Raw genomic sequence first — 13,450 nt, forward strand, 5'->3', positions numbered from 1 at the left:
CACTAGCATTAGAAAAAAGTCCCTTATCTGATAACACAATTTAGTGATCCTGTTCATTTTTCTTTCTGTGTAAACTCAGAGTAAATATCGTCAGCAGCCACATTCCTTCAAGTACACATCGGTGACAGACTCTCCTGGCCTCCTTCATGCAAAATTCAGCAATATGATTGCTAATGAGGTAGGCTCTTTTAATATGAATCAGAAAATATGCTAAAATGTAGTGAGCTAGGGTTGGCAGAGAGGGGAAGAAACAGCCTTGTTCTGAAAAACAGAATGTATCAGAAGGAAAGAAAACATCACTGATTTCTGCTTTGGCACAGTTAGATCACAAACAATTTATTCCTGGACAAATATTTAGCACCATTTTTCAGTTCAGTCTCTTTGTGCCAAATAGTGCTCATATACTAGAGTCCCGTTATCAGTTTTTCTTAATACACGAAACAGTTTCAGAATATCAATCTGGTGAGTGTTCTTAAGGGAGTACACTTGAATAGTGTGGCCTCTTTAGAGGCCTCCTGAAAAAGAATCTCTTTTCTAATTTTTGAAAACAAGACAAAACCTGTGAGCAAATTATCAAAAGTCTCTACAATAATATGAGAAAGAATCAAAGTTAGAAAATATGGCCAGTCTATTAGAAATATCTGCTCTTTTGTTTAATACATATTCATGATGCTCTTAACATTTTTAGGTTCATTTTTGGCCTTTTGGCCTGCTGGGAACATACTAATGCAAGGCTAAGAGTATAGCAGGTTGACATCTTGATATATACAGAACAATTAATTTAGAAGCTTTTTAATACCAGAGCGGGGAAAAAAATAAAAGAAAAGGCAGTTGCAGTTGTGTTGATATATTCTTAGCTCTTTTTGTGCTCGCTGATAATGGCTGTCATAATCAGAAGCAACTGAAGTACTTTTGTTATATTTTTGAAACATTAGAAAAATGAATTGCAATTGTCTTTGATCTCTTTGATCTCTTCTAGCGCCTGTATAAAGCAGCAGGAGAGGACAGTCAGCATCGCTATACACCAACACTGGGTCTGCCTGAGTTTGCACGGGCAAGAATAAATGCAGCTAACCTCAGTGATGTAAGAGTTTGCTATATTTGTTATATTTGTTTGGACTGGAGGATGAACTGCACAGTGGCAAGGAATGATGGATAAGTCGAGGAATTTTTAGATCTGTTGTATTTATGCTTTACCTGGTTTGATTATAACAGTATCTATCTACATTAACATGTATGCAGTTGTGAGTAAATTAAATCTACATAAGGAATGAGACACGTATGTTGTCTGAGTTTGTAGCATTTCATAAAGATAATTAAAAAAAATCCTTTGAGTATGAGGAATGAAACTCTAAGTCAGAATAACAAATGAAAGAGGCTCACTTTGTTTGTTCCTTTGAACATTTAAAAGTAAACCAGCAATCTACATGTGCCTTTCCTACTTTAGGCAAAATACAGGGAATCTTGGCATAATCTGCGTGCTCAAGGCTACAAGCTGACAACGGAAGCACTGCCTTTCCAGACTGCCAAGGCCTCCAGAGAAATTGCTAGTGATGTGAGTTGAATGATTCAACCTTCCATCTTGCCTAATTTCTGTTAACTCCATGTAAAACAATGTCTAAAGCAGATTTCAGTGAATTAAAGCAAATCCATAACCAAGTGAGACAAGTGTGAGACAGGATATATTACTTATGAATGAGATTCTTTGTGTGAATTTAAAACAAAAAAAATTCACTGCTAACCAAGAACCAAGCTTGGTTAAACATCTTCCAGTGGGAAATAGCTAGTGAATTAAAGTATTTACAGACAGCCAAATCAAAGAGATTCTCCCAGCTCTCCAGGCTTTCAGCTACTCATATTCTAAAGTGCCCACTAATTCTATCTACCAGCTTTGAGCTGACTTCTGGAAGTGCTTAGTGCCCCTGACTTGAAATGAGGTCACAAGAAGCTGAGTGTTCTTTGAATCTCTGCAAATCAAGAGCTGACTGTCTGGTTAGGATGTGAAAATTAGTAGATGCTCCTGTAAATGTGTCCTCTTAATTTCTGAAGGAAGAAAAACAAGTTTTCTTACCCTTAAAAACATTTTCTCACTTGGATTATTATTTGCAAAATACTCAGACATAGTAGTATCCTTTTTTCAGAAAGTGTAATTTCATCTCTTCCTTGCAAGAAATTTGAGAAATAAATTATAAGAAACACCTACAATTGTACTAAAATTAAGTTTAAAAAAACCCTCTTATTTTGTGTAGCCTTTAGTTGCATATTTTTCTCTAATTGATAAAATATGAATATATTTAATGTGTATTTGTTTTATGAAGCAACTATATCTACTTGTAATATACTATGTATACTTAAATATATTTTGCAGAATGATTTTGGTTGTAGCTTCAGCTCTCCTTTAAAGGGTACAAGTCCCTAATAGAATTACATCCTCTTACAACAGATCTGAATTTGGTCCTTCATCTTTGCAGCACTTTTATAAACATTAGCTAGTGTAATTTAATCCTCACAACTCTCTTGTGTGGTAGATAAGTGTTATTATCCCATTTCTACTACATTATGAACTCTTCAAGGCCCAGGCTTTCTCTTTAAAGTTCCAAACAGCCTGTTGATGCTGTATAAATAATCATCATCATCATCACCATTTCACAGAGAGGATAAATGCAAGATCACAGACAGAGTCATAGTCCCAGCTAAGATGAGAATGAGAGGTTGCTGGTGCTTATTCTTGTGCTCAGACCACCATCTTAGGCTTTTCAACATAGTTATTGATCCAGGATAGCTGAATTTACTCTTTCAAATAGCTGGGTGGCATTTACAAATCTGAAGGCTACAGAGTGCATGATGTTTCTCTTGTATAGGTTTTTCATCTTTTTTTTTGTTTGTTTCTTTTATGTTCTTATTCCTAGTAATAGAAATATAATTCTATGGGACATAAAATAAAAATGCATAATCTGAGGTTAAACATGATCTGTACTTTGGCCATATTCAGAGCATGTATTGAGTTGTGCTCAACTTAAATGTTGCAACTACTGTGGCATCTAAACTTGAGAGCAATGAGGGATTCAAACAGTTACCTTCTAGTGCTCTGTAGCCTGGCTGTTTTTTGCACTCAGCATAGGTATTTCAATGATTTAATCGTAAGTTAATTAGCTAGAGTAATTTGGCCCTTTGTCACTTTTATCTTTTTTTGCTTTTAGTACCAATATAAATACAACTTTGTGATGGAGAGAGGAAAGCACGTTGGTGCCAGAAGTGTTCTGGATGATAACAGGTTGCTGCATTGCTTGCATGCTGCTAAATTACAGAGTGAACAGGAGTATAAGAAAGGATCCCAAGGAGTGTGGTCTCAGTACCATCTGCCCATGGACATGGTGAATCTTGTCCACGCTAAGAAAGCCCAAGCCTTAGTGAGTGATCAGGATTATAGAAAGAGACTCCATGAGTTTACAGCAATCCCAGAAGACATGAAGATGAAATGGGCCAAAAGAGCTCATATGCTGCAGAGTGAGGTAAAGATTTTCTTTCTATTAACTGCAAATTGAGTTTAGTAATAATAGTTATAAATAGTTAGTAATAATAAAATCTTACACAACTGGGACAAATTGTATATTGACATTGGACAATGTTTTTAGGAAGAGCACTTGTAAACTGAGGTATGCATAACAGCAGGATATCAGATTGCTCCATGCATACGGAACGTGAGTCAGGCAGAGGTTCTCATGTTATGTGCCTGATGGAAAATCAATGTGGTCAATATTACTTATTCTATTGCTGGAGAATATACAAAATCATTGCCCAGTTGGTTGGGTCACAGCCAGCCAGTGTTTTGATGACGACTGCTTTACGTGCAGAAGTCTTTGGGCAGGAGGTTAAATGTTCAGAGGTTAATTTGGGATATCATGTTAGAAGGCCATTTTACAAACAGAGCTGGTGATATCAACCAACCAGTCCCCTGGATGTATTAGCATAAATTACTCACGCAAATGTAAGTTCAGACAAATTTTGATTGCAGAAATGATGGAATCAGTGTGGTAACATCCATGTTAACTTTGCATGTTTCCATGTTCACATGTACATTTGTTCAGGGAGACAAGCCATTGCCCCTGTCTGCTTCCACATGAATGCAGATATTGAGTGTGTGTATAAAGCTCCCTGTATGCAGGTACTTGTATTTTGACAATTTAGGGTCCAGTGTGATCTTTCATTAGTCATTCTGTAGCAGGAAGCTCTGTTTGGCTGTGTTTTGTAGCATAAGAAAATAAACTGAATGATTCAGCAAGGAAGTGGAAAAGGTTGCTCTCAAAGTTGTGCCGTTTTTTTTAATATGTCTTCAGGGAACTGATCATTTATTGATTTTATCAAGAGACAAAGTGATGGGATATTTGATGAGAAGGTATGAATAGATATGCCATCTGTGAAAGCCAGAGGCAATCAAAGCAATGGAGAGTCTAGATCCTTCTTTCTTGCTCAGTGTACATGCTATCTGGTATCCTGAATGCACTCTTCATTGCCAGAAAAGGCACTTTAAAATAACATACTGTGATTTATGACTTCAAATGAAAGCAAATGATCCAGCTGAAGAACCCGTGTTGAATTTTATTATTATGATATCTATTGTCTTTTTTCTTTGTCAAATGGAAAGAAAAAAGTGTTAGCCCAGGAAATTAAGGTATCCAAATGTATGGCAACAAAAATAAGGGAGCAAGTTCTGTGGGGCTTAGGAATTAGTAAGGGAATCTCAGTTCCAGTTTCAAAGTCAACAGACCCTAGAGAGTGTATTCAGTGGGAAGGACAGAGTTTATCAACTGCATTTTAGTTGCTCTTTCACCACTGGAATTTTAGTTATCAAGTCCTCAAAAATATTTCATAGCAGTCCATTTTATATGTATATATACATATTATTTGTCTGCACCCATGCACACACATGTACATACACAAATATATGTGTGTATAATAAAAAATGTACACGCATGTAAGGCCGTTCCCTGAGGAAAGCTTTCTAATCTTCCTTCTCAGGCTGTCCAGCAATTTCTTATGTACCTTCTCTGTGTAGTCACAGAAATCTATGCATTCCTTCCTCCACATTTGTTAGTCGTGTCACCCTGCCTTGCAGACCAGCGCTACTTGTTTCATTAAATCTTTTGTTTCCCAGTGTATTGTTCAGTAGAGCTCTCCAGATGGCTCCTTTTGCCTAATGACTAATCTCACAGTACGCTGCTGGTAGAAGACAAAGTGCTGTTAGCATGCAAGTTGTCTTAGGGTATGGAGATATCAGATAGGTTTAGGAACATTTTGGAATACTCCTGGGATGGAATAGAAACTGTTGCTAGATGCAGTTCTTTGTCATTCCAACTCCCATTCCTATTTTCTACTGTAATGGGTAACAGATGGTGTGTAAGTTGCTTAGATCTAGATATGCAGGATTTTTTAGCCTTTACTGATCTGTGATGGTGGCTTACATTACAGGAAAGTAACTTTTCCAGGTTCTTTGAGCTTATCAGGGTGTACTTCAGAGCTTGCCTACAAGGGACAGAGTAGGAAATGAATAAGGAACTCAGGGCATGGTCTGCTACTTTTAGGGGCAGGTTAGGAATCCAGAGAAATGATCAAGATGGTTTTGTCTGATCTCATCACTGTCTAGTAAGAGCACCGCTTTGAGCCAGCTGTTTATTATCTCCATCTCGCATATAGAGAGTTTGAGACTCTGAAATGCTGAGTGATGAAGTTAAAGTCACACAGTGATCCACTGTCACTCTGAAGAAAAAGTCAGGATTGATGGAGGAAGGGGTGCTTTACTGTCTTTCACTTTTTATTGGGTCTATCTTGTTTTTTTCCTTACTGAATCAGGAGGTAGAGCAAGCCTTTTATGTGGGTAGAACAGAGTAAGGATTTCCTCTTAGAAATGGGATTAATGAGGAAGCATGCACCAGATAAAATAATTATCCTGACTTGAATTCACCTCAGAAAATTATTTCAAAAGGGGTTCTTTTACACCCAGTACAAACAGGCTATTACTTACTGCTTTGAGTCATACTAATTCACTTGTGGGGCCTCCTCTTGTAACTTGCATATGATACATTATTTAATTCCTGGTGGAATGAACAAATGCAAACAGTTTGGCTTTACAATGTGATATATGCATGGCAAATGAAAAACCTTGAAATCTTAATATGAATCAGGAAGTCTTTTTAAAAACCTTAATAGCTATGGATGCAAAACTGATAACTGTTTCATTTTTAACAGCATCGCTACAAATCAGACCTGAACTTCATGAAAGGGGTTGGTTGGACAGCTCTGAGATCTCCGCAGATAGAAAGTGTAAAGAAGGCTGGAGAGCTCATCAGCGAGGTAACTGATAAATCTTTCATGGGATAGCACATCTGTAGGAATTGTTTACCATCAAGGCTCCTCGTTACATGACACTTACGAATGTAGCTTATCATTTCCTTTTGATGCAGAAGCCTGTTTATACAAGATGTAAGTTACCAAGAAGCAGTATGGGAAATGCAAGTCCACTGCGTGACACCTGCTGAATATTTTCCATCCTGAATGAAACACAGGAGTGTAAACAAAATACGTAGCAATAAATAAATGCAGCAAATTCTATTATGAAATTCTAAGCAGGTGATTATGGAAGTGATATAGAAAGACACAGCATTGACAATCACATTGAAGGGATCATTAGTCTGTTCAGTACTCTGTGTTAATGACGAGTTTTGAGTTGTCCTAAGCATAGTGAATTTGCATATGAATTTTCAATGTAAAGCCATACTTCGACAGACAAAATAAGTCTGGTGCCTGGGCACCATTAGTGATAGAGTGGCATCCCTACTCCCTAGCTGAAAGAGCAACTCAGACTAAAGCAGAATAGTTTTTTTTTTTTATACTGCAGCTTCAAGAAGGTGATTTTTATGTTTAACTCTATTTATCACGTTTGTAATCCTGATTTATCTGTGTCTAACATAAACCTCTTGGATTTTGTTGTTGTTGTCCTCCCCCACACCCCATGCAGGCAAAGTACCGTCAGAAGCCAGAAAGTTTGAAGTTCACTACTGTGGTTGACTCTCCAGATTTGATTCATGCTAGAAATAGCTACCTCCAGTGCAGTGATGTAGGTTTGATTTTATTGTAAATGATATTAACTTCTGTTACGCTTTAATCATTTGACCTCAGCCTTGTTTCCAGTATCAGTTGTATTCAATGACTTTTGACTTCCCAGAGGTTGTACAAGGCTGGAGACTCTGAAGCCAGGCACAGGTACACCCTGCCCCCTGATCACCCAGATTTTATCCGAGCCCGCCAGAATGCACTTCAAATCAGCGACGTAAGTAATAGAGCCTTTTACTTCAGGGCTGATAATGCTTGTTTAAGGAAGGCAAATTTGCTGGGGAATGAAAAAGCTTTCCTGTATGTGTAGACACTAAGTCTTTTGCTGAGCCTGACTGAAAAAATGGAGGTTGTGGACAGCCAACACATAGCAAGGCCTGCTGGCGGGATTAGGAAAAGTTTGCTGTTTTTGTTCTCCCTTTGGAGAATCAACTCTGCTTGCTATGACAGGAAGCTATTAAGCATTTCAGTCTTTCAGTCTAGCTATAGTTAATTACAAATATAAATCCATGAACTTCCATTTTGGTGGGGGAGGAGAAAATAATACTTCTCTTTCCTTTACTATGCAGTCTAACTTCGTGAGGTTGCAACAATTTACTTTAAACTGATTCCTTAGACACAGCTGTCATCATTGACATAGATACAATGACATCAGTAAGTGGGATCTTTTTAAAGGGTTCTGTTTCCACACTGCTCCAGACAGAGGCATGTTGTCTGTCCCTCCTTTTTGTTCCCTGTCTTCTTTAACTGTAGAGTCAGAGTGACCTTAGTTTGAAAAGATCTTTGAGTTCCTGGTTTGTGTAGGAGGTGCTCTATAGCTAAAGGAAATAGCTAAGATTTACATTCTTTGAAGCCACAGGGGTAAAAAATAAAAAGGGAAAAGGGATGATTGCACATGAATACAGGATCAGCTCTAGACCTGTTAGCAGGGCTTAAAATACTTACACAGTTTGAGTGGACTGTTCTACCAGTTCCTGCTGGACTTTTGACATCTCAGTTTGCATTCAAATTAAACACCACCTAGCACTACATTCATCAGTGAAAGCAAGAACACCTTTTGAAATACGAAGTTGATTTTGTGCAGGTTTTCATATGGTCACAAACCCCAGAAGGGGGTGAACCAGCGTCTTAAGAAAGCAAATGAATAAAGCCTGAAAGGGAGAACTAGAAGTGTCAGCTAAGATACAGTGGCTGTGTGGTGGGAACAGCAAATTAGAAGTTATTGTAAGAATACTACTAAAGGAAGAAAAATCAAATCTAGAGCAATTTCTATTCAGGATGTGAATGTATTTCATAGCCTCAAAGTCACAAAGACACATGAATATGTTAGAAGCAGCTGTTATTCCAGATGAGTTAATGAAGCCACATGTGGCTGGGGATTGAGATAGAGAACACTAGAAAAGCTTGAAATAGCTGGTATTGAAATTATGATGCCATGAAACCCAAGACACTACAAGTAGATGCATCAAAAGAGAGAATAAGGGCAATATCAATGCAATATTGATGTGACATGCATCACAGTTTCTAATAGAAATTAAATCAAATAAAAACCAACCACATTCAAGTACAAAAAGAAACCCTGGTGGCACTTTTCAGATGAGACATTTTATCATTATGGAGAACAGAAAAGACGTTGAAGTGTTATAGAAGTGGATCAAAACCTTGGAGATGGTACTGATGACTCTTGATACAAATAAACCCAGTAGGATGAAACATTTATTATTGCAGTCATGAGGCTACATTTAAGAAACTGCAGGGGGAAATGACTATTTTGTTCTTTTCTTTTCAAACAGAAAGCATATAAAACATCTTGGGAACAGACAAGGGCGTGTGGCTATGATTTTAGGATTGATGCCATCCCATTCCAGACAGCAAAGGCTTCAAGAGAGATTGCTAGTGATGTAAGAAGCTTTTTATTTCAAGCACTTCCCAACCCTGTTCCCATGACACCCCCCACCCTGTTAAAATGGGTAAATTCTGGCATAAGTGGGCCCTGTAGTCTGATTTGGGAAAATTGGTGACCTGGTTAAACCAAATGCTGGTAAGTGCAGAGACTTCCAACTATAGACTCCCATTAATAATACCCAAAATCAGATTGGTGTGTTTCATTTCAAAGCTCTGTTACTGGGAAAAAGGTATATTATGATATACCTAAGTAGACTAAGCTATGAATAGTCAAAGCATGAGCTTGATTAGAGTGTGTCACCTTTGAACACATGAGATGATTGCAGTTGGCAGGAATGCTGAAGATGGAAGCGCTTCATTGCTTGAGCCATTTCTTGTGTACACTAGACAGTACAAGAGTAAAAAGGAACTGTGGCTGCTTTCAAGAGATCAGTATCTGGGGATCTCTAATCTTTCCACTCCTTTAACAATTACCACAGAGATCCTTTTTCTAGAGTGTCATGTTAGCTTAAGTGATATAGTTTGCTATCAGCCAAACCCTTGGTCTTCATGCACTACAGGAAGCACTGATGATAGCTAGGGGAGGGTACGTTATTGCATAATGGAATTTGAAAGGAATTTGAAAACGATACTTTCCTCTGTACTTCCTGCAGTACAAATACAGGGAGGCTTTCCTAAGAGACAAAGGTCAGCAGATTGGATTCCGCAGTGCAAATGATGATCCCAAAATCAGACACGTCCTCAGAGTGGGGAAACTCCAGAGTGACAACCAATACAGGAGTGGGTATGCCCCAAGCAAGGTGCAGTTCAAGAGTCATCTTAACCAGCCAGGATTCCTCCATGCTAAGAGAAGCCAGCAGCTTGCCAGCAATGTTAACTACAGGCAGCCTCTTCACCAATACACTTGTGATCCTGAGCAGCTAAATGTGAAGCATGCAAAGCAAGCCTACAAGCTGCAGAGTGATGTAAGTATAACTGAGCAGAACTGTCTGTTCAAGTGCTAGGAGCTGTTCTGTGGCAATGTGTTTTGCAAACTTTACCAAGCAACAAAATTGTTCTTAAAAGAACTAAAGTCTGTTTGGTGAGAACAAACAATTTGTTTATCATTGATCCTGTTGCTCCTGATATGCACTCTCTTGAAGATTCAGAGCATGCTGTTTGAGAGCCAGATGAAATAATACATGCTGGCATACGTTTCATTCTCTCAGGTCAAATACAAGTCTGACTTGAACTGGATCAAAGGTATTGGCTGGACACCACCAGGTTCTTACAAAGTCGAAATGGCAAGAAGAGCTGCTGAGCTAGCATACGCTCGGGAAATGGAGTTGCAAGGTGCTTCTGCTCAGTATGAACCTGGAGGTGTAAGTAGAGGAAACCATTCTTCTCACAAATCCCAGTTGCTCACCAGAAGGCAGGCAGGCACACATTCCCTTTAAAGCTTTTGAATGCTCTCTGGAGCCTATAGTTCTCCCCATTGTTTCAATAGAACATATATATACTTCCCTCACTGAATTCTGTGGCAGTGTCTAAACCTTAATTTGAAGGAGCTCCTCTAGGGTGTTCACCACTATCACAGCTGATGATGCCACAGAATAGGATTTAGTAATATTTTGGAATGTATTGCTCTTAGCTCATGGATGTCTTCATACCTTTAGACATCCTGGTATCTCTACAGAGAGCAGAGGTGGAAGGATGAAAGGAACTCTCTAGACAACTCCCCAGCCTCCTCCACCCCTGTCTCTCACAAACTTCAAGAAATTACAAGCTGGAATTTTCCAGGTTTTCTTTCTTCCTCATCTCCATAGGTGTGGGTCCTAGTCTGCAATGTCCCAGTACAAGAGAGCAAAAGTCTGTTTGGGGACCTTGTAGCCCCTACTGTAAGGAAGCATTAAGTTAAAATAAAAGTTACAATAAAAGAGAAGCTCTGCACTTTAAGTACTTGTTTCAGTTAAGTTTTAACTCTGGGAACAAGCCAAACAATAAGCCAGCCCAAGAGAAACAGGACATATCCCTGGTTTACTCCGCCATCTGAAAAGTTATTCAGGAAATGAATTATAACTATGATTTACTACCACAGACAGTAGAGACTGCAGGCAATATCATCTTAAGCCTTACATGTGGTTAAGATCTGAGAGTTCCAGGGAAATCTACAGATGCATTACCCATGTGGAAATGAGGAGTTTGCTGGTTTGCTCTAGAAATTAGGACTTGAGCACATTCTGTCCTTGGATACTTGTAGTATCTAACTTGCATGAAGGGATCATGTTATTTGCATGTCAAAATTATTTGCATGTTTTCATGGTAGAGATTTGTTCCGAGCAGAGCAGAAATGCAGAGCAGTAATTCAGATTTTTTCCCATTTGTTTACCAGTTAATTTTTAATTTGTAAATATTTTTACAGAATAATAAAACAGTTAAAACCTTCTTTTGTCCACTGACTTTTGTCACAATTTAGTTGGGTTTGATCTTACAGGACCTGTCAGAGACAGAAGGATGTCAGCAAGTCACAGTCAACCCTGATGCTTCAGAAATTCTGCAAGTGAAGAGGAGGAAGATGCAGCTGTATAAGAAGTAAGCAGAAACATGAAACAAGACAATTAGATTTTTTTTTTCAGCTTGTCCTGCAAATCCTGTAGCTTTTCCAGTTTTCTAGGAAGCACAATATGTGGCATCTATGAATGTTTTATTTTAAAAATCAACCTAAACATTGCAACTTAAAATTGATCTTTGTATTTTTGTGTGGATATTTTGTTATTTATCACAGTATGTATTACAGAGTCTAGAATTTATTTAAAGCTGTAAATGAAATTAATACTAGATGACTGGCAGGCTCAGGTTTGTACTGCAGATGAATGAACCTGATTGATTGGTAGAATATAAAATCATTTGTACTAAATAAATCAAATGAACCTGATTCTACACTTGTCGTGTTTGGAGACTTTTATGTTCCTGGATTATTGGTACCATTGACTAAAGAGTATACAAAAGAATGATACAGATGGCTTAAAAGATGAACAAGACAAGGGCCAGTGGAAGCAAAGTTATCATTGACTAAGCAAGGTCACACCTTTTAATGAACAGCAGAGAGGTGGTTTACAATTTACAGTGTGTATTCAGATCACAATTAGCTCTTCAATCTTTTTCAAATTTGCTGATGCACAAAAATCAGAATTAGTTTGTTAGAAATTATTATACTAGGATTAACTATTGATAGATTAGGTGGCTACTAAGAAAAGATTGTAAGCCCTAGAACTCGGATGAAAGAGATGCCACTATTTTAATGAATTGACTCCTCACATGCAAGCATGTCTGTTTTCATGTCCTGATTTAATACTAATCCCATTTTCCAAATTTCCCTTTAGGGCTGCAGAATCATTGGGCAAAAATACAAAATTCTACCTGCAGACCTTCTAAAAACCCAAGAATTATCCAAGACCTTTAGATCCAACTCTTCAAAGGCGTTTAAAAGCCCCTAGGTCTCATTGGTATGAAGTGCAGTTGAGCACATGTATATCATTGTGGATCTGGAGCATAATGACTAATCCTATCATCAGATATAAAGGGAATATTTCTGCTAGTGATTTTTTTTTCCTTCCTTTTCAATTTGGAATGCATCACTGATGGAATTTAGGGTTGTTAGCCCTACAGAAGGGCTTTTAAAAATAATTCTCCTGCCTGATCCTCCCTTCTCAGATTATTCCAGTGGCCCTAGTCTGGCAAATGCAGGCACATGATGTATTTTATATATTTTAAAAATGCCACTGACTTTGGGAGCATGCACCAATAGCTTTGATGTGTCTGATTCCAGTAACTGTAGTAAAAACACCTCGGCAGGGGGCATGACAGGAAGAGGGAAAGAGTGATAGCAGCTGAGCTTGCAGAATTTTCAGGGACAAAGGCTTGAAAAGCAATACTGGAACCTGAGTGTTGCTGTGACTCATTTGGAGAAGAACTGGAGTTGATTTAGTTTCTGATCTGTTTTGCTTACAAAAAGATGGCTTACTTTGAACACCTCCAAGCAGAAAGACTGTAATCAACATCCTGTTAACCACTCTAATGCCTTTTCCAAGGTGGTGATCTTGAATACCTCATCAAGGTCATGGGAAGCATCAGAGCATCAGTAAAGTTTTTGATTGAGGAAAAGGAGGTTGAGGAAAAGACTAAAAAATAAGTAAATTTCTCAAGCTTACCATTTGCTGTTCCAAATGCTATCTTTTAATGAAGTGACCTTGACTCCGACCGAATTTTGGATTTAATCCAATTGAGAAATGTTGTCACCTGCGTATAGACCCCTGGCTTGTTTTCTAACCCGCACTGCTCACCCCAGCTCACAAGGCCGTACACATAGTAGGAACCATTTTCTATGCAAGTTAGAGGGCCTCCAGAATCTCCCTGTTGAGAAAAAGCAATACAAGTGCAAAAAGTGAAGCAAAAC

At 38.3% G+C, this 13,450-nt stretch overlaps 2 protein-coding genes across 3 annotated transcripts in view; one reads left to right on the forward strand and one right to left on the reverse strand.

The window, feature by feature from the left end:
* Window positions 1–11,934, forward strand: part of NRAP (nebulin related anchoring protein) — a 53,949-nt gene extending 42,015 nt beyond the window's left edge. For both annotated transcript variants that reach the window (XM_062579737.1, XM_062579738.1), the window contains 11 exons: window positions 80–178; window positions 980–1,084; window positions 1,448–1,555; window positions 3,201–3,512; window positions 6,247–6,351; window positions 7,016–7,114; window positions 7,223–7,327; window positions 8,904–9,011; window positions 9,669–9,980; window positions 10,224–10,376; window positions 11,489–11,934. In XM_062579737.1, the coding sequence (XP_062435721.1) occupies window positions 80–178; window positions 980–1,084; window positions 1,448–1,555; window positions 3,201–3,512; window positions 6,247–6,351; window positions 7,016–7,114; window positions 7,223–7,327; window positions 8,904–9,011; window positions 9,669–9,980; window positions 10,224–10,376; window positions 11,489–11,590 (1,608 nt within the window). In that variant the 3' untranslated portion in view covers window positions 11,591–11,934. The remainder of the gene's footprint in view (window positions 1–79; window positions 179–979; window positions 1,085–1,447; window positions 1,556–3,200; window positions 3,513–6,246; window positions 6,352–7,015; window positions 7,115–7,222; window positions 7,328–8,903; window positions 9,012–9,668; window positions 9,981–10,223; window positions 10,377–11,488) is intronic.
* Window positions 1–13,450, reverse strand: part of HABP2 (hyaluronan binding protein 2) — a 30,528-nt gene that overhangs the window by 6,985 nt on the left and 10,093 nt on the right. The window contains exon 12 of the mRNA XM_062580391.1: window positions 13,206–13,407. Coding sequence (XP_062436375.1) covers window positions 13,231–13,407 — 177 coding nt within the window. The 3' untranslated portion in view covers window positions 13,206–13,230. The remainder of the gene's footprint in view (window positions 1–13,205; window positions 13,408–13,450) is intronic.

This window comes from Rhea pennata, chromosome 7, assembly GCF_028389875.1.
Source record: "Rhea pennata isolate bPtePen1 chromosome 7, bPtePen1.pri, whole genome shotgun sequence".
NCBI lineage: Eukaryota > Metazoa > Chordata > Aves > Rheiformes > Rheidae > Rhea > Rhea pennata.